Source organism: Mirounga leonina, unplaced genomic scaffold (assembly GCF_011800145.1).
Source record: "Mirounga leonina isolate KUSES-001 unplaced genomic scaffold, KU_Mleo_1.0 Mir_357, whole genome shotgun sequence".
Taxonomy (NCBI): domain Eukaryota; kingdom Metazoa; phylum Chordata; class Mammalia; order Carnivora; family Phocidae; genus Mirounga; species Mirounga leonina.
The window spans coordinates 396,390-416,636 of NW_023270702.1; the positions used below are offsets into that span (position 1 = coordinate 396,390).

At 34.4% G+C, this 20,247-nt stretch overlaps 1 protein-coding gene across 3 annotated transcripts in view; it reads right to left on the bottom strand.

The window, feature by feature from the left end:
* DNAJB14 (DnaJ heat shock protein family (Hsp40) member B14) overlaps positions 1 to 20,247 on the bottom strand; it is a 50,280-nt gene that overhangs the window by 11,938 nt on the left and 18,095 nt on the right. For 2 of the 3 annotated variants that reach the window (XM_035030155.1, XM_035030156.1), the window contains exons 3-4: positions 14,679 to 14,824; positions 1,697 to 1,882 (exon numbers count right to left, since the gene is read on the bottom strand). In XM_035030155.1, coding sequence (XP_034886046.1) covers positions 1,697 to 1,882; positions 14,679 to 14,824 — 332 coding nt within the window. Of the gene's footprint in view, positions 1 to 1,696; positions 1,883 to 14,678; positions 14,825 to 14,995; positions 15,389 to 16,522; positions 16,578 to 20,247 lie in introns of those variants that run through there. The other variant, XM_035030157.1, reaches the window with a different exon arrangement.

Sequence of the window (20,247 nt, forward strand, 5' to 3'; positions counted from 1 at the left end):
TGGGTGTTGTGTGTAAGTGATGAATCACTGACTTCTACTCCTAAAACCATTATTGCACTGTATGTTAACAAACTAGGATTTCAATAAAAATTTTTAAAAAGTAGAAGTTCTGGGACGCCTGGGTGGCTCAGTCAGTTAAGGGTTTGCCTCTGGCTCAGGTCATGATCCCAGGGGATGGATTCCCACATCAGGCTCCTTGCTCAGCGGGGAGTGCTTCTCCCTCTGCCTGCTGCTCCCCCTGCTTGTGTGTGCTCTCTCTCTCTCTGACAAATAAGTAAGTTAAGTAAGTAAGTAAATAAATAAATAAAATCTTAAAAAAAAAATTAAAAAATTAAAAAATAGAAGTTCTTTCTTTACGAAAACTTGAATAAGAGTTCCTACCTAATATTGCATCCATAAAGGACTTTAGTTGTGGTTGGTTGTTTTTACAAATCTTGGGTCATCACTCTGAAACTCTGCTTTCCTCATTTATCAATGAATCACAAATACCTCTAGAAATCAAGACAGTGCTCTAACTCATTTTTTTAAAAAAAATGAGTATAAAATACTCGTATAATATACTATGGTAGAGATGGACAATTTATACAAACATTCTGCTGCTGATAGACTTTTAGGTTGTTTTCAAATAAGGTGAGCAATTAGAAATATTGACACAAAGTAAATTATGTTATAATAAGCAAAAGAACTGTAACTCAAAATTCACTACTACCTGAAAGATTTATGATTGTTCCTAGCATATTTTCCATCAAAACTACTAGTCTGAATAATTTTTCTGTGAGAAGTAACTATATATCTTAGTATGTCAAAATATATGCTATATTTTCAGTCATTAATTTGTATTTACACATTCTCTTTCCTTCAAGGATGCTTTACAAAACGTCCTATCAATGACCATAATCTTTCTCAATAATATTCTGATAGGGCCATCAGGCCAAAGCATATTGCCACATTCATAAAGATTCTCTTAATTTTGAATCGAATGTTTAACTTAGCATTTAAATAAATGTTGTAAACATGACTGGAGCGATAATTTCAACTATCTTATAGGAGCTATTCTTAAAGAAAATTAATTTTCACAGAACTCATAGTAAATATAAGTAGAGTTCAATACAACTTATGCTGGTACTATAAAATCAGTTCATTTAGTAGTACCTCCACAGTATTTTACTTTGATAGCCTAGTTCAACTAATTATTTCTGTCTTAATATAATTTTAAAAACCCATTTACTTTATATATAACCTATGAATCAGACATTTTAATATTTCAATGGAAAGTACCTCCGTATACATCCAAATTAGCAATTATAATGTTATGAATGAAATACCTACACAGATCTTCAGAGAACCAATGTCAAATTGTCTTCTAGGGTATGGGATACCTCCTGTGATTGTAATAGTACTTAACTAAGACATTGCTACTGGATTTCCTACTTATACATCCTTTCTTCAGCTTTATATAAAATAGAGAATATCCGTACTCATTTCTTTTTTTAAAAAAATAAACATGTTCTAGAAAAAAGGCAAACTTACAGTAAAGGTAATAAGTCTAACACTTTCTTACACCTTCATGAAAAATCATCGAGGATCATAATACTGTAAGAAATGTAGTGGAGTAGATAAATCTCTAAATAGCCTAACTGGAGGTGAGAATCTCTAGCTTCATAAAATATAGTATTTACAACTAACATTAAAATACCTGAAGGAAATCCACCACCAAAGAATATATTAAATAAGTCTTCTGGAGTTATATCAGCTTCACAACCTCTATGGAAATTAAATCTACCATTGTTTTGGTGATTACATGCTTGTTCTTCATTGCCTGTGAGGTCATATTGTTTTCGTTTTTCTGGATTGCTTAAAACAGCATAAGCATTTCCAATCTCTGAAAAGGTAAAGAGTAAAAATTGGTAAGCAAAGTTTTTATATTATAAAAAGATTTCCCCATATAAAAGCTACTGTCATATTAACCCCCCCCAAAAAAAAAGCCTAAAAAACAAAATAAAACAAAACAAATCCTACTTCAGGCTAATCAAGAAAATAGTAAAACAGTAACAATTTCTTTTAAAGGTTTATACATTAATGGCATCTGGGTGACTCAGCTGGTTAAGCGTTAGACTCTTGATTTCGGCTCAGGTCATGACCTTAGAGTCATGAGATCGAGCCTGTGGAGGGCTCCATGCTGGGTGTGGAGCCTGCTTAAGATTCTCTCTCTCCCTCTCCCTCTGCCTCTTCCCCCTTAAAAAAGGTTTATACATTAAATTTATACACTGCTTGCAATTATACATATTATCTCCCAATACAAATTTTTTATGAGACTGCTAAGTCTCCCTACTATCTTGAACATAAAGGAAAGTCCATCTTGCTTTCTTACTATTGTGCTCCATCCTTTAATATCCCGCTTCTTTTGAATATCCTAATCTAGTCATTCATTAGTGCAACTCAAACCAATAATAATAGCAGTAGCTACCAACTGCCAGGCTCTGAACCCAGTATGTTATTACATTATTCATTATTATTCCTACTTTACAGATGAGCCTCCTGAGGTTCAAAATGGTTAGGATACTTGTTCAAGGTCAAAAATTTTTTAGCATAGTAAGTATACGCTATTCAACAGACATTGTAAAACTGTTTTTGTACACCCCAGCCCAGAATGAGCTATTTTTCATTTTATTCATTAACAATTAATCCTCTTAAAACTGTAAACTTCATGAGGGTAGGGAGGGTATCTATGTCTTCACTGAAATATCCCCATGGTCCAGTATAAAGTCTGAATTTGCTTGTGAATGGATCCAGATAGTCTCTAATATTCCTATCTCACTTTGTTAGTTTTGTGATATTTACTTATAAAGAATTCTATTTCCCATCTCATACTCCCATGTCCAAAAGAGGCAGTGGTATATTGGTTACCAAAATGTGTTCTTGAGGCAATTAACAAAAGTTGTAATGTTTTGATCTAAAAGTAGGAATTACCCTATTCTCATTCTGACACTTCTAATAATCATTTCATTTCATAAATACAGCTTACTTCTTAAAGTAGATTGTAAGCCTTTTGTAATATGGGATATTTTAAAAATACTTTTTGGATCCCATGTGGTAGCTGCTATAGGTACTGTACAAGCAAACAGATGCTCATTAGGTAGTTGTTTTTGGATGATTACGTATCACACTGAAATTAATTATACCCATATACTCTGGAACTTTTCTTCTGATGGAGATTCTAAAACCTGGGATTCAGAGATAGCTTTCAGATGGTCTGTGAACCCCAAGGTATGAAAAATTAGTTGGATGGTCCATTTATCTGAAGAGATGGTCCAAAACTTTCTTTAGATTCTCAAGCAGATCTATGATTCAGAAATAGAGCAATCATTTATAACAATGCTCTAACCGGAAAGCATGATCAGAGATCCAAACAATGTACTTACAAACAACACCAAGGTATTAAGCAATACCTAAAAAAGAAGCATATCTATCAATATCTGCCAGAGTTGTACTTCCAATAATATCAGGATTTACCTCTATATCCTAAATAGAGTATTCCAGGTAATTTCACAATGCTGTTACTTTTTAAACTATTGATATATTGGTTTTAAGGTTTTGCCATTTAAAAAAATAACTTCCAAACATTAAGACACTTTAGAAGATCTATGTGAGGGGCGCCTGGGTGGCTCAGTTGGTTAAGCGACTGCCTTCGGCTCAGGTCATGATCCCAGGGTCCTGGGATCGAGTCCCACATCGGGCTCCCGGCTCAGCAGGAAGCCTGCTTCTCCCTCTCCCACTCCCCCTGCTTGTGTTCCTGCTCTCGCTGTCTCTGTCTCTGTCAAATGAATGAATAAAATCTTTAAAAAAAAAAAAAGATCTATGTGAAATACTGTTATAATCCATAATTGTATATGCAAGACAATTTTTCTACTGTGACTAGAGTAATTTTCTATTCATTTACTTTGTGCTATACCCATAATCAAAATTTTTTTCAGTTCCTTATTACCTAAAAAATCCAAAATTTATTTTGGTATTCAAAAGCTTTACAAAATACATTTCTACCTCAGTCTCACTTATTTCACCAAAAGTACCTTCCACCATATTCTTTTTTCTTTAATTAAACTTTTATTTTGAGGTAGCTTTAAATTTACATGAAGTTGTAAGAAATAATACAGAGAGATCCCCTGTACCTGTTACCTAATTTCTCCAATAGCAATTTCTTGTAAAATTAAAGTACTCTCACAAATAGGATACTGACATTGATATAATCAGGATATGGGACATTTCCATTACCATCCTCTTGTTGCTCTTATATAACACACCCACTTCCTTCCCTTTCATCCCCTCTCTAACCCCTGACAACCACTAATCTAATCTCTATTTCTATATTTTTGGCATTTCAAGAATATTATATAAATAAAATAATAAAATATATAAATGGAATGAAGCTCTTTGGGATTGGGTTTTTTCAATCAGCATAATTCTTTGGTGATCAATCCAGGTTGTTATGTAAGCCAAAACAGTAGTCCCCACCTTCACCCCCAATTCATGGTTTCAGTTACCCTCAATCAACCATGGTCTGGAAGCAGATGATCCTCCTTCTAACCTATCATCCATAGGTCAATAGTAGCCTAAAGCTATGTCACAGTGCCTACATCATTCACCTCACTTCATCTCATCATGTAGGCATTTTATCATCTCACATCATCACAAGGGTGAATGAAGTACAAGGTATCTTGAGAGACAGACAGACCTTTTACATAACTTTTATTATAGTATATTGTTATAACTGTCGTATTTTATTGTTAGTTATTATTGTTAATATCTTACTGTGTCTAATTTAAAAATTACCCTTTATCATAGGCATGTATGTATAGGAAAAAAACACAGTATATATAGGGTTCAGTACTATCTGTGGTTTCAGGAATCCACTGCGGGTTTTGGAACATTTCCTCTGCAAATAAGGTGGGGGGGGGGGCGCTACTGTAGTTCATTCCTTTTTATTGCTGAGTAGAATTCCATGGTATGGATTTTACCACTGTTTGTTTCACCATTCACCCAATGAACAACATCTGTGTTGTTTCTAGTTTTGGTATTATGAATAAAACTGCTATTACATTCATGTGCAGGTGTACAAACATCAACTTTTACCTCTAAGATAAATGCTCAGGAATGTAACTGCTAAGTTGTATGGTAGCTGAATATTTAGTTTTTTGAGAAACTGCCAAACTGTTTTACAGAGTGACTGTGTCATTTTACATCTCATCAACAATGTATGAGTGATCCAGTTTCTCTGCATCCATACAGGCTATTTGGTGTTGTTGGCTATTTTTTATTTTAGCTATTTAATAGGTACGCAGTGATATCTCATTGGGTTTTACTTTACATTATCTCTAATGGCTAATGAATGACTTTAAAAATCTTTTCATGGCTTATTTTCCATTTGTATGTCATCTTCAGTGGAATGTCTTTTACTCATTTTCTAACTGAATTGTCTGTTTTTTAAATTTTCAGTTTGGGGAGTTCTTTATATATTCCAGATACTAGTCCATTTCAGATATGTGTTTGGCAAATATTCTCTCCCACTCTGTTACTTGTCTTTTCATCCTCTTCATAAGGTCTCTGCAGAGCAAACCAAAAAAATTTTGATGAAATCGAACTTATCAACTTTCCCTTTTATGAATTGTGCTTTTAGTGTTAAGTATAAGAAATTATTGCCTAGCTCAAGATCCTAAAGATTTCCTCCTAAAGATTTGCTCCCATGATTTTTGCTAAGGGTTAAAAAGTGTTTTATATTTCATGATTCATTTCAAGTTCATTCTTGTAAAAAGCATAAGATTTAGGTCAAGGTTAACTTTTTTTGCCTATGAATATCTTAACCGTTCTAAAACCATTTGCTGAAAAGTCTATCCTTCCTCTATTAAATTGCTTTTGCACTTATGTCAAAAATCAGTTGGGTATATTTGTATGGGTCCATATCTGGGTTCCCTATCCTGTTTCATTGATCTATTTGTCTATCCCTCTGCCAATACTATACTGTTTTGATAACTGTAGCTATAAAGTCGGTCCTGAATTCAGGTGAACTGATGACTCCTACTCCATTCTTTTAATAAATTGTTTTTATTTATTCAGGTTCTTTATCTTTCCTTATGAGTTCTAGAATAAACTTGCTTTTATCTACAAAAAAGTCTTCCTAGGATTTTGACAGGAATTATGTTAAATATGTAGATCAATTTGAGGACACTTGACACTTGAGGACACGCATCTTTACTATGCTGTCCAATCCATGAACATGATATATTGTTCCATTTATTTAGATCTTCTCTGATTTCTTTCACTAGTATTCTACTGCATTCAGCATAAAAATCCTGTACAAGGTTTGTTAAATTTACAACTAAGTATTTCTTGTGTGTATATGTATGATTATAAATGGTAATGCTTTTTTAGTTTGTGTCTATATATTCACTGCTAGTATAGAGAAATGTACTAAATATTTCTAAATATAAAAATTAATTTTTGTACATTTATCTTGTATCCTAAAATATTACAGAATATATTTATTGATTCCAAAAATTTAGGGGGGGAAGATGCATTCCTTGGGATTTTATATGTTATTATATCATTTGTAAATAGGGACAGTTTTATCTCTTCCTTTGTGTCTTTTCCTTTTCTCACCTTAATGCACTGACTGGAATTGCCAACACTATACTGAATAAATGTGATGAAAGGAAACATTCTTACTTTGTTCTCAATCTTAGGGGGATAGCGTTTAGTCTCTTACCATTAAGTATAGTATTTTCTATAGTTGCTCTTTTATCAATTTGAGGCAATGCCTTTCTATTCCTATTTATCCGTCAGGTTTTTTTTTTTTTTTTCCTGTTAGTTTTATCATGAATGAATGGTGACATTTTTCAAATGCTTTTACTGCATTGATGGATACAATCATGAGATTTTTCTTCTTTAGTCTATTAATATAGTGGATCACACTGACTGATATTCAAATAGTGAACCAGCTTTGCATCCTTGGAATAAACTCTACTTGGTCAGGGTGTATAACTTATATATATATATAAGTTATATATAAGGGTATAACTTATATAATATATATATATATATATTACTGAATTCTAATTATCCTGTTAAGGATATTTGGGTTTATTTCATGAAAGACTGGTCTATAGTTTTCTTTTTTTGTAGTGTCTTTGACTGGTTTTGAGAGCAGGGTAACAGTTATTTTATAATATGGATTGGGGAATATTTCCTTTTATTTTCAAGAAGAGACTATAGGAGTAGTTTTAATTTTTCTTTAAAAGTTTAGTAGGATTTTCTAGCAGAGACATCTGAGCCTGGAGACTTCTTTTTTTGGGAGTTTCTTGATTACTAATTTAATTTACTTAACAGTTATAGGGCTGTAAACTCTTGCTTTGAGTCTATTTTGCTCTTCTTTTTCTAGGCTTATACGGTAGGTGCTTAGATGACTGACTTAAGCCCATTCCTCTTTTCTAATATATGCATTTAGTGTTATATGATTCCTCTCAACATTGCTTTTGCTGCTCCCCTCAAATTTTGATATGTTGCATTTTTATTCAGATTAGTGAATTATTCTAAACATTTCTTGAGACTTCTTTGACCCATAAATTTCTTAGAAGTTTGTTGTCCAGTTTCCAAGTGATAAGACATATTCCAATTATCTTTCTGTCATTAATTTTTACTTTGATTTCATTGTGGTCAGAGAACACACTTTTCATGACTTCAGTCTTTTAACTTAGTGAAGGTTTACTTTATGACCCAGGATATGATCTATCTTGGTGTATGCTCTGTGAGTACTTGAAAATAATTTATAGTCTCCTGTTGTTGTATAGAGTGTTCTATAAATGTTGATTAGATCTTGTTGGGTGATGATGTTTAATTCTTCCATATTCTTGCTGATTTTTTGTCAAGCTCTTCTATCAGTTGTTGACAGAGAGGTGTTGAAGTTTCTAACTATAATTATGAATTTGTCTATTTCTTCTTCAGTTCTATCAGTTTTTGATTTACATATTTTACATCTTGTTTTTTTTTTTTTAAAGATTTTATTTATTTATTTGAGAGAGAGAATGAGATAGAGAGAGCATGAGAGGGAGGAGGGTCAGAGGGAGAAGCAGACTCTCCGCCGAGCGGGGAGCCCGATGCGGGACTCAATCCCGGGACTCCAGGATCATGACCTGAGCCGAAGGCAGTCGCTTAACCAACTGAGCCACCCAGGCGCCCCTACATCTGTTTTTTGATGTGAACACATGTATATTGTTACGTCTTCTTGAAGGATTGACCCTTTCATCATAATATAATTCCTTCTCTGGTAACATTTTTAGTCTAAGTCTACTTTATCTAATATTAGTATAGCCACTCTTGCTTTCTTTTGATTAACGTTTTCATGATACATCTTTTTCCATCTCTTTACCTTCAGCCTGTCTATATTGTTATAAATGAAGTGAGTTTCTTATAGATAACACACAGTCATGTTTTTTTAATTCACTCTGCCAATCTGTCTTTTAATTGGCATATTTAGATCATTTACATTTAATGTAGTTACTGATAAGTCAGGGTTTATGTCTGCCATTTTATTTTTTGTTTTCTGTTTTTTCCTGACTTCCTGTGAGTTACTTAAACATATTTTTTAGAATTCCATTTTGGTTTATCTAGTGTTTTCTGGTGTATTTGTACAACTTTTTAGTGGTTGCTCTAGGTATTATATTATACATACACAACTTATCACAGGCTACAGCTGTCATCATTTTACTAGTCAAGTGTACTGTGAAACCCTTACTTTTTTACTTTCTTTTATCCTTCATTTATAATATAATTGTCTTATATATTTTCTTGGCATACATTTAGAACCATATCAGACAATGTTAAAATTTTTACTTCAAATGTCAAACAACTTAGAAATTCAAGAGGCGAAGCAAAGTATATTGCATTTATCCATATTTTTGCTTACCATGTTCTTTCTTCCTTTTTCATATTTCAAGATTTCTTCTTTTATTGTTTTATTTTGGCTAGAAAACTTTCTTTAGCTATTCTTTTAGGGTACGTGTGCAAATAACAAATTCTCTTTTTTCCTTCATCTGAAAATGTCTGGATTTCCCCTTCATTCCCAAAGGATGTTTTTGCTGGGTATACAATTCTGGGCAAAAGTTCTTTTCTTTCAAAAGGTATTTGAAAAATGGGCCACTGTCTCCTGGCCTGCATGGTCTCTAATGTGAAATTCACTGTCATTTGAATTGTTTTTCCCCAGTAGGTAAGGTGTCATTTCTCTTTTGCTTCTTTCAAAATTTTCTTTTTGTCTTTAGTTTTCAGAAGTTTCACTATGATGTGTCTTGGTGTGGATTTTTTGGGGTTTATCTATTTGGGGTTCATTCAACTTCTTGAATTATGTAAGCTTATTTCTTTTACCAAGTATAGGAAGTATTCAATCTTTATTTACTTATTTATTTTTGCATACTTTTTCAGCTATGCTCTCTTCTTCCTCTCCTTCTAAGACCTTAATGATATAAACATTAAATCTTGTCATAGTCCCACTTGTCCCTGGAGCTGTTCAGATTAGATGTCTATTTTTCTATTTTCCAGCACACTGATTCTTTCCTCTGTCATTTTCCTGTTTATTCCATTCATTGCTAGATTTTATTTTGGTTTTTGTATTTTTAAGTTGTAAAATTTCCATTTGATTCTTTATACCTTTTATTTGCTCAGATTTTCTATTTCATTACTGAGACTCTTCTTTTTCTTTTTTTTTAAGATTTTATTTATTTATTTGTCAGAGAGAGAGAGAGAAAGAGCATAAGCAGGGGAAGCGGCAGGCAGAGGGAGAAGCAAACTCCCCACTGAGCAGGGAGCCCGATGTGGGACTCAATCCCAGGACCCTGGGATCATGACCTGAGCCAAAGGCAGCTGCCTAACTGACTGAGCCACCCAGGTGTCCCCTGAGACTCTTATTTTTCAAAATTTACTTAAAGCATATTTGTAATTGCTCATTGAAGCATTTTTATGATGGATGCTTTAAAATCTTTGTTAGACACTTCTAACTTCTCTGTCATTTCCATGTAGACATCTATGACTTTTTATATTTAGTTTGAGGTTTTCCTCGTTCTCAGTATGCAAGTGATTTTCTACTGAAATGTGGTCATTTGAGCTATTATCTTATGAGACTCTGGACCTATCTAAAACTCCTGTTTTTAATTGTCCTCCTCTGACATTATTCTGGTACAGGAAGAGGAAATACCACCTTGTTACTTCCAGATGGGAATAAAAGTTCAGGTTTCCCCCTTGGCCTCTGATGACATCTGAAAGGAGGAGCTCCTCATTACTGCTGAGCAAAGATGAGATTCCTAGTCTCCCATCAAGTCTCCAATGACATCTCTGTGGCTGGAAAGAGTAGGTAGGGGTGCTGCATTACTGCCCCCCAGGAAGCTTCGCTGACACCACAAGGATATGGCTTTGTTTACCTCTAAATGGTGGTAAAAGTCCTAATTCTCCACTAGGCTACTTATGACACTTCCCCAGTGGGGAGGGAAAGGGACACCTTGTTACTGTCAAGCAGAAGTACCTGCTCCCTACTTGGTCATCTCTGTTACAGCCCCAGTAAAGAGGGCAGGCATGTCAAAGCATCTTACTGCAGCCCAGAGAGGGTGACAGGCTATGTTCTTTATTCAGCCTTTGCTGATGTGGGTGTGGGTGGGATGGGACCACAGTTTTTTCTTTGATATTTGGCTATATTGGATGGTTATTGCTTAAAAATTTTCTGTCTTACTATGTTATCCCCTTCCTGGGGGTTTAGCTAGAGCAAGTAGGCTTTTCTTGGGGATTGTTTATCAGTGCTTATTGGTATTTCTGGGTTGTCTGCTTCTCCAGCACCTAATCTAAGATATAAAAAACAAAAGGAAAACCCAAGCAACTTACTGCCATGTAGTTCTTTGGGTCCCAAGGCCCCTAGCTCATCTACCTTCTTCTTTCCACCTTTCAAAGTTTTTTTTTTAATGTTTGTTTTGTTTTATACATACTATTCAATTATATTTTATGCAAGGAATAGGGAAAAGTACATCTATTCCATCTTCCTGAAAGTGGAAGTCCTCACTGATTCTTAAATCACTTGCCTCATTCTCATACCCAAATTTCTGCCATTTTCTCTTTTCTCTAATCATACTCATGTCCAGAAAACTCTTAATTCTCACCTATTATATGAAGGCTTCTCTAATTACTCTGATTATAATGTACTTTATCTTTCTGACTTTTCTTCCAACATCTTTATTCAATGTTTTGGTATTTAATTATATTCAGTCTTCTGGGAGATCTTGGGTAAATCAGTTAATCTCTCTGAGCCTCACTTTTCTTACTGGGTAAAGGCGGATGACACTAGTCCCCTGACTACTTCATAAGATTTTTAATAAGCATTAAATGAAAAAATAGGAATGAAAAACTATAAAATGTTTGTCAAATGTTAGGTATTACTATTATTCCAAATATTCTGTGTGATACCTTCTTCTTAATGAATTACAAATTCTTTGAGTAAGAGGATATCTCATATGCTCTTGTTGTATTTCTCTACAAAAACTAGCCCAGATGTTAAGAATATTGAACTACCAGACCTAACACAGGTAATAGCATCTGATCCATTATTATTTATCAAGTAAACACAAAAACATCTAAACCACACCCCTTATTACTCTCATGTGTATGTCAATAGGCACACGTACTCTTCAAAGGGTCTCTGAAATACTTTGAAGTATTTGTCTTTGAAGATAAAGGAGACCAGGTATATTTTGAAGACATCCATGTCAGACGGAAGGAAAGGGATCCATTTCATTCAAATATTTTTTAAAAGCATGTTCATATATACTGTGCAAGTCACTCTCTAGATGTAAATAAAATATTCCCTGCTTTGAGAAACTTGAGTTACAACCTTAATTTTAAAGAGCAAGCAGCCACATGAACTTAAGAGTTCATTTAGCCTATCCTCCTTGATAGCAAACTTTTAATTTTTAAATCTTTACAAAACACATAAATGAAAGGACACCTGGCTGGCTCAGCAATTTTTTTGTTTTCATATGACTCTTGACTGTGAGTTCAAGCTCCACTTTGGACACTGAGCTTATTTAAAGAACAAAACAAAACAAACACACGCACAAATGAAAATATCTCTTCTATCTAATTTAATTCCTTAAACCAATTACCTCCTCTTTTTCTATTCTTGGGGGAAATAAAAAGCAAATGGTTTCCATCTTCTGTAAAAAGTGTTTTGGTAGTTACAGAGCAATCAAGCTATACTTAATTTTCATACAAAAGAAAAAAAGTATAGTATTTGCTTAAAATAAACAGCTTAGTATCCCAAAAACAGATGTTAGGATCAACTGGTTAAAAATAAAATGATTCAAAAGATAAAGAAAAGACCCTGTGTGCTGAATAAATGAAACCTGCCATTTCTGAATGATGACACTAACTGTAATATTTTCTAATTAACTACCTTTGCTCACCGAGCATCTGTGGATTACAATCTAGTTTTCTATGTAGTTTCCACCCAATGAAAAATGGGCTCATCAACCAACTCCCTATTCTGATCCTCTTTGGGATTAATAAATTGGCATTCTGATTTACAGATAACCTCCTGTGTATTGAATAATGTGAGCCTCTTCTCTAGAGATGAACCACCTCCCAGCATGTTGATAAATATTAAGTTGCTAGTGTGCAAAGTAGAGCATTACACTCTGAAATGTACCACATCAAAGTGTAATCACCTTTGTAAAGCCCCGTCTGAATGTCTAGCTGGGCTGACATTTATGCTGCTCCCCTCTTCAAAATACATAGGATGTAAAAATATTAGGAAGTCCACTTACTGTTATTCCAAGACTAATAATGCTAAATGACTTCAATACAGAAGTCAGAGAAAGCAGTTTAGCATTTTTAACATTAATGGAGAATTAATACCAAAATCACTTAGCAAATCACAAATACGCAAAATCTCACTGCCGAAATGTTTTTCACTATTTAAAAACACCAACAATTTTAAATTAAATGATTTTAATTCATAATGTAAAAAAATTTTTTTTAACTTTTGGGGGAATGTGCTAAAATTAGTGTTTTTGAGTAAAGAAACATTTTTTGTACTTTCACCATGCCGCTTTTAACTTAAGGAAACAAATAGAGAAGGTTCTCACTGTCACAGTGATATTTTACTTTCACCAGCACCACTTTGGCAGTTGCTTTTATTGAAACATATTAATAATTGCCTGAATATATTTTAGTTGGCAACTTCCTTCAAGATACAAAACTGTTTTGGAAACAATTTAAACAGTTTTTTGTGAAAGACCAATGAAATCATCTACCTTTTAGGAGCATTTTATTTTTTTTAGAGAAAAAGAGTGCGTGAGGTGTGGGGAGGGGCAGAGGAAGAGGGAGGGAGAGAGAGAATCTTTTTTTTTTTTTTTAATAAGTATACTCTTTTTTTTTTTTTAAAGATTTTATTTATTTATTTGAGAGAGAATGAGATAGAGAGAGCATGAGAGGGAAGAGGGTCAGAGGGAGAAGCAGACTCCCTGCTGAGCAGGGAGCCCGATGCGGGACTCGATCCCGGGACTCCAGGATCATGACCTGAGCTGAAGGCAGTCGCTTAACCAACTGAGCCACCCAGGCGCCCGAGAGAATCTTAAGCACGTTTCACACCCAGTGCAGAGCCAGATGCGGGGCTACATCTCAGGACCCTGAATCATGAGCTGAGCTGAAGTCAAAAGTCAGATGCCTAACTGACTGAGCCACCCGGGTGCCCTGGAGCATTTTAAAAATTAGTATTTCCTTCCTGTTATTCCAAGACCCCAACATTTCACTGCAAACATCGTATGTTGGCTCTAAGTGCCAAATTCAAAAGAAGGAACAATCACAAATATAAGCATTTTCCTATGAATTAGAAATTAACTATTATGAATAAATTATATGTAATAAGATACAAAATTATAAAAAATCAACTCTCTGACATGTATTTACTAAATTGGCAAAAACAAAACAAAGCAAAACAAAACCCGCCCAATCCTGAAATAATATTAAGAAAGAAAATGAAGAAAAATGAATAATAGGCAAAAGGAAAAAAAATGATTTTTTTTTTTTTTTTAAAGTAAGCTCTACATCCAATGTGGGGCTCTAACTCATGACCCTAAGATCAAGAGCTGCATGCTCCACTGACTAAGCCAGCCAGGTGCCCAAAGAAACTAATTCTTAAAAAGAAAAAGTCACATTAGTTAGAACCACATATAAGAAAATGCAAAAGTTGGCCAGTTAACAGAAATACAAGATCACAAGCAGAAAATTCCAAGCAATTTCCCAATTCTGGACAGTCTCTATTACCCTAAAAACTTGCAAAAGCTATATTTTGTTTTAGTTTAGGAGCTCATGTATAATCACCACACTACTAGTGTGTGGTAAACTAGAAAGCATGCATGATTATCTAGAAAAGCTACTTAGGACTTTGCCAAAACTGGCATTTTGCTTTTGTGAAGCCACAGTGCATTTGTTTGGCTCTTGGCATAATTAATAGTAAAGTTTTAAAGGATTTTGAGGACCTTACTTATGCTGGCTTCTAAATGTACCAGTCTAAAGGCAGAATTTAATATTCTAAAACACTGTAAAGTGGATTCTAAAAAGAGCTTAGTACAATTGCTTTAAAAGGTTTACTTTACTTTTAAAAGCATCTGTTGCTCCAGGTGCATGGTTTTTGTCTGGATGAAACTTCAAAGCAAGCTTTCTATAAGCTTTTTTCAAATCTTCATCACCAGCATCTTTGGTAACTCCAAGTACTTCATAGTAATTTTTACATTTGTTTATGCTGTGAACAAAAGAGTGTGTTATAATGTAAATTTCAAGGAAGAACTTCATGTAATATCTCTCATTTTTTATTTATTAAAATAGTAGAAAGAACTGTCTGTGGATTGTTTTCTCAGTGTCAAATGATAGCTTATCCCATTAAAGGTTATTGCTTCATTCTCTTTTTTGACCACAGACCATTTTTTAACCTCTTTCCAGTCTAAGGAGAGTTGACCATGAGAATGTCCTTGGTGCTTTTTATCACAACTACAGAAGTAAAGCAAAGCCCATAACAATCATGGATGAAGGACAGAGCACACACTGAAACTAAAATGAGGACAAGAACAATTTTACAGTACTCTTAAGTACACAAAGAAATTCCAGAACTCTTCACAAGTATGTCGTAGTATGTCATAGCTAAAGATTAATTAATATGCATTGCATTCCAAGATTTTTGTTGTCACATAACGTAGACCTACCAAATATCAAAGCAACAGTTTAGTGCATGTAAAACAATTACAAGTACCTTAAATGCCAAGGCAAGTTAACTCAGCTCCGCTATACTAACGAGAACTTGTCTGCCAGTCTAAGAAAAAGAAAATCTCATAATAATATATATCACAGGACTCAAAAACGCTTGTTATACCCAATTTTCATTATGATTAGCATGCTCTTAAAGATTACTTACATAGCTAATTAAAGATGTTAACGGATTTAAGCCCAGAGTCTTTGAAGTATATTAAGAAAAAAAAAAAATACTCTGAATGGAGCAGAGAACATTAATACTTCTAAATGCTAATATTCTCCTAAAACCTAATACTTTTCCTTCACTAAAATACAGTAACATTTTCAACATTTTCTGTAGAGTACTTTATGACCTTAGATGTGTTCCATGGGTGAGTGTTTTAAGGTAGTAACAGGAGAAAAGATCTAAGGCATAATTGTTCACCGGCAGCTGAAGAATTGCAGTGACTCAAAGTTCTCAAAGGAAAGAGACAAGATTGATCTTATTTTACTACTGAAACTATAAGCCATGATAGTGCTTGGTACAGGATAGATTCTCAGTAAATATTTCTGGAATAAATGAGCCTTAGCTCTCTTTTTATAATGAAAACGTTCAACATTTGTTAAATGAACAAAGTTAAAAAAAAAAAAAAGACAGGTTTAAGATTATAGAATTTTTTTTATAATCACATATCAATAAAAATCTGTTATGCAGTCTTCTTTATGGTAATAATAATTAAAATTGGGGGGCACCTAGGTGGCTCAGTCATTGGGCGTCTGCCTTTGGCTCAGGTAATGATCCCAGGGTCCTGGGATCGAGCCCCACATCAGGCTCCCTGCTCCATGGGAAGCCTGCTTCTCCCTCTCCCACTCCCTCTGCTTGTGTTCCCTCTCTCACTATCTCTCTCTCTCTCTGTCAAATAAATAAATAAAATCTTTAAAAAAATAATAATAATTAAAATTGGATTTTTCTACTTTAGATACTTAATAAATATTAACTGTCAATAGTCAATTAATCATAAATGTGATATTTCCTTTATTTAATCAACAATATTTATGGAGCACCAATTATGTCACAGACAGTGCTCTGGGCACTTGAGATATATTAGTGAATAAAAGATATATTAGTGATTCCTGCCTTTGCAGAGACCCATTCTCCCAGATATGTTTAGAAACTATGTGATAAAGGGAAAGGGGACATTTATAGAACACCTACTGTGTGTCAGGCAAGGTCCACAATCACATATCCATGTTCCAATATCCATAAAGCTCTGCAAAATGAAAGTTATTCTATAATTTGACGGCAAAAACCTGACTTGAACTCTTTTAGAGGCAAAATTTGACCTGAATGGGTGTGAAGCTGCTAGAGTTTTCATTTATCCCATTTAAGTGTGAATATTTCTGCATGTTGCTGCAGAAATGTTACTATTAAGTAATGGGCTGCTCTCCAGATATTAAGTGTTATTATGTTATGTATAATATATGCTCCTTATTACCTTTCTAAAATACGAACAATTCTGAATTCCAAACTACATCTGGTCTACAAAGATTTCACAACAAAGAGTTGCAGAATCTTATTATGTTGGTTATTTTATACAAATTGTCTCATTTACTCCTCATCTAACCAATGAGAAAATTGAGGCTGGAAATGGTTAGGTCCCAAGTAATAGATGGAAACTGAAATTTATTTCTTCAACAAAAATTTACAGATCATCTACTTTCTGCTAGACACTGTTTCAGATGGTAATGGTGAATAAAACAGTCAAAAAAAACAAACAACCCTGTTCACACTAAATTTACAATTGGGAGAGGGATGAGCAATGAACAAATTATACAAGTAAAATAAAAAGTGTATCATACGGTGATATATATGTAGAGAAAACTAAAAGTGACAAAGGAGACGAGAGAATGGACAGGGAGACCAGCTTTCTAAATAGGATGATTAGGAAAGGTCTCCCAAGTAAGGATTCAAATCTCAGTCTGTCTGACTTGAAATTCCTGTTATCTCAGAATCAGAACAAGGAAAAGGAGTCCTTCAGACACCAGAGTAACCCAGCTCTTCTCTTCTGTTTGCTTTTCCAGTGTTTAAACAGACTCTTGTCTTGTAGGTATTTTCAAACGTTGGTTTTGGTGCCCCAAACATGCTTTCTCTGCCTCCTTTCTTGCTTAGTTAGTTTCTACAATTTCTTCAGACCTCAACTGAGCTTTTCCTTTTCTCAAGGAATCAAATTCCTCAAGACTAGGTTTGGTGTTCCTCTTATATCCCCCGCAAAGCCCCCTGGACGTCAGCCCTCTCCCAGCAATTACCACAGTGTACTTGCAGCTCCCTGGTCTGACTACTCTTCTAGACTACAGGCCTCTTGAAGGCAAGGATTATGTCTGTTCACCGTATCTGTTGAATGGATGGATGATGAATGGACAGATGGATGACTAGGTCCAGTGTAAGGGCAGAAATGGTTAGGATCTAAAAGTCAAAGGTGGTAAGTGCTATAATAAAAATGTAGTTGGCACCAAAAGTCAGTTTGGAATAGAGGAGAATAGACTGTAGGACAAGGAATAGAGCTGTGAATATGATAGATAGTACCTGAATGCAGAAAACAAAAGGAAGTGATAAACAAAACACTAAACAATCCTAAAGCCATTATTACCTGGTTTGTATGCATAAGATGAATAATTATATACCAGATTAACCCTCCAAAATTGTTTTGTTAAGATTTCCTGAGCACAAAAGGCTAGGCAATAGAAAAAGGCAGCCCAAGAGAGGACTGTTGGGTAGTGTAGGGAAGTTAGAGGTTGGAATTCACAATCCTCTAGAGATGGGTCATAAAGCTAAGAATTGTCACAAAGACGGGGAAGCCAGCAGAGAGGTATAAAGTTGACATCACCAATGCACCAGCTGAAGACCACTATATATTTCAAGTAATGCTCCAAATATACTCATTTACCTAATTTTTCACACCTGAATCAAAAATTACCATTCATATATTTATTTTAATTCATATTTTTATTCATCATTCCTTCACCAATTAAATGCATTTGTCATAGTTTCTACAGTTCACTCCTTACTGAAAGATTCAAACCTTCTTCTCCATCTTCACCAAAGAATTATTTTAAAAGAGATAAAAAAGAAAATAAATTAAAAAGAGGTAACCCATTACCTACCCCGGAAGGAAATATCGTACAACCAGTCCAGAAAGACTGACTTCAAGCTCAACAATGGAGAAGTACATCAGTTCAGCCCCTATGTCTTCCTTTACGTGAATGAAAGCATAGCGGATAGGGCAGGAAGGTCCTCTTTCAATTCTTTTTTGCATTTTTTTTTTTTAAGATTTTATTCATTTATTTGTCAGAGAGAGAGAAAGAGAACACAAACAGGGAAAGGGGCAGAGGCAGAGGGAGAAACAGACTCCCTGCCAAGCAAGGAGCCCGATGCAGCACTCGATCCCAGGACCCTGGGATCATGACGTTGGCCAAAAGCAGACGCTTAACCAGCTGAGCCACCCAGGCGTTCCATCTTTTTTGCATGTTATAGCTGATCATTTAAATAGACTCCAGATTTAATTGGTGTTTAGGGAAATATTTATTCCTTAGACAAAGGATTATTTATTTTATAAGTTTAGCAAAATGATTTCATTTCAAGAACAGCTTAAATCAAATCCTAATCAAATCCCCATAATTCAAATGACTTATACTTGTACAGAAGTGTTCCTAACTGATAAACAGAATGATGACCCAGTTAATGCTTTTACAATTATCTTGTAAGTTTTTAAAATAAAAGATGGGCTCTTTTTTCAATGAGAAATTAAAAACTTCAAATTAGATCCAAGACACTTCTCAATAAATTTTCAATATATTTCAATTCAAAAACAGTGTTTAGTTACACAGAATATTAGCTTTACAAAGTTATACACTTTTTCTTCAGTCTTATTGTAAGCTAGCTCTTACTTATGCAATGGATGCAGTATTATTGCATGGGTTCTCCCATTGAGCCAAATTGTCACCGAGCTACTTGTTTGCATAACCCTGCTAACACGAGATAACATGGCTTTCTTCAGAAAAAATCCCCTGTGTATAGGTAAAACAAAAAACAAAAACATACAGCATCTAAGTGTTTGCTGGTGATCTGTTACCTCACTAAAGCAACACTTACGAAGTTTAATATAATGAGTATTATGTTACATAATTCAGCTAAGCAACTCATAAAAGTTATCAACTTAAGTACTCTGAATAACTTAGGGATTCTATTAAAGAACATTCCAATCACATTTAGTCCTCAGAGGAAAAAAACTGCATTTAATAAAAAAGGGATAAGAAAATTATTGACCAGAGAAACAATTTCTAATACAGCTGTACTACTAAGCTAATACTTATACCCAATAAGAATTCATGGTCTGAAATTTGGCTGGGTCCTCAACGCTAACCAGCAATCCTTCCATTCCCTTTGCCTTTCCGCTCTGTAAATTTTCCATACTTTTACAACTCTCCTCAAGTTTCCAATCTCATCTCTTTTCTTCTAACTCTCAGAGGATAATCTCCACTCCAATTTCCCAGAGAATATAGAAGCCAAAAGACAGAAACTCCCTCAATCTCCTGTTTCCATCTTTCCAAATCCGGCCATACACAAAGTGTATCCGTACCCACCACCATCTTTCATTCTTTCATTCTCAAGATATCCTGCCTAAATACTCCAAGAGATAGTAAAACAAAGCACTGCTCTTCCTTCCTTATTTCTACCATACCTTGAGCTACTCCTCTTTTCCTTTTAAGGTGAGGATAGAGGAAAAGAAGAAAAAAAGATTTTTAAAAAATAGCACCAGATTTAGGGCATACCTATTCTCCAAAACTTTCAACTCTATTCTTTGGTGATATTTCAAAATATATAAGTAGTTCTATAGTCTTTTTTTTAATCACAAAATGCTTCTAAACAGAAATCACATATAA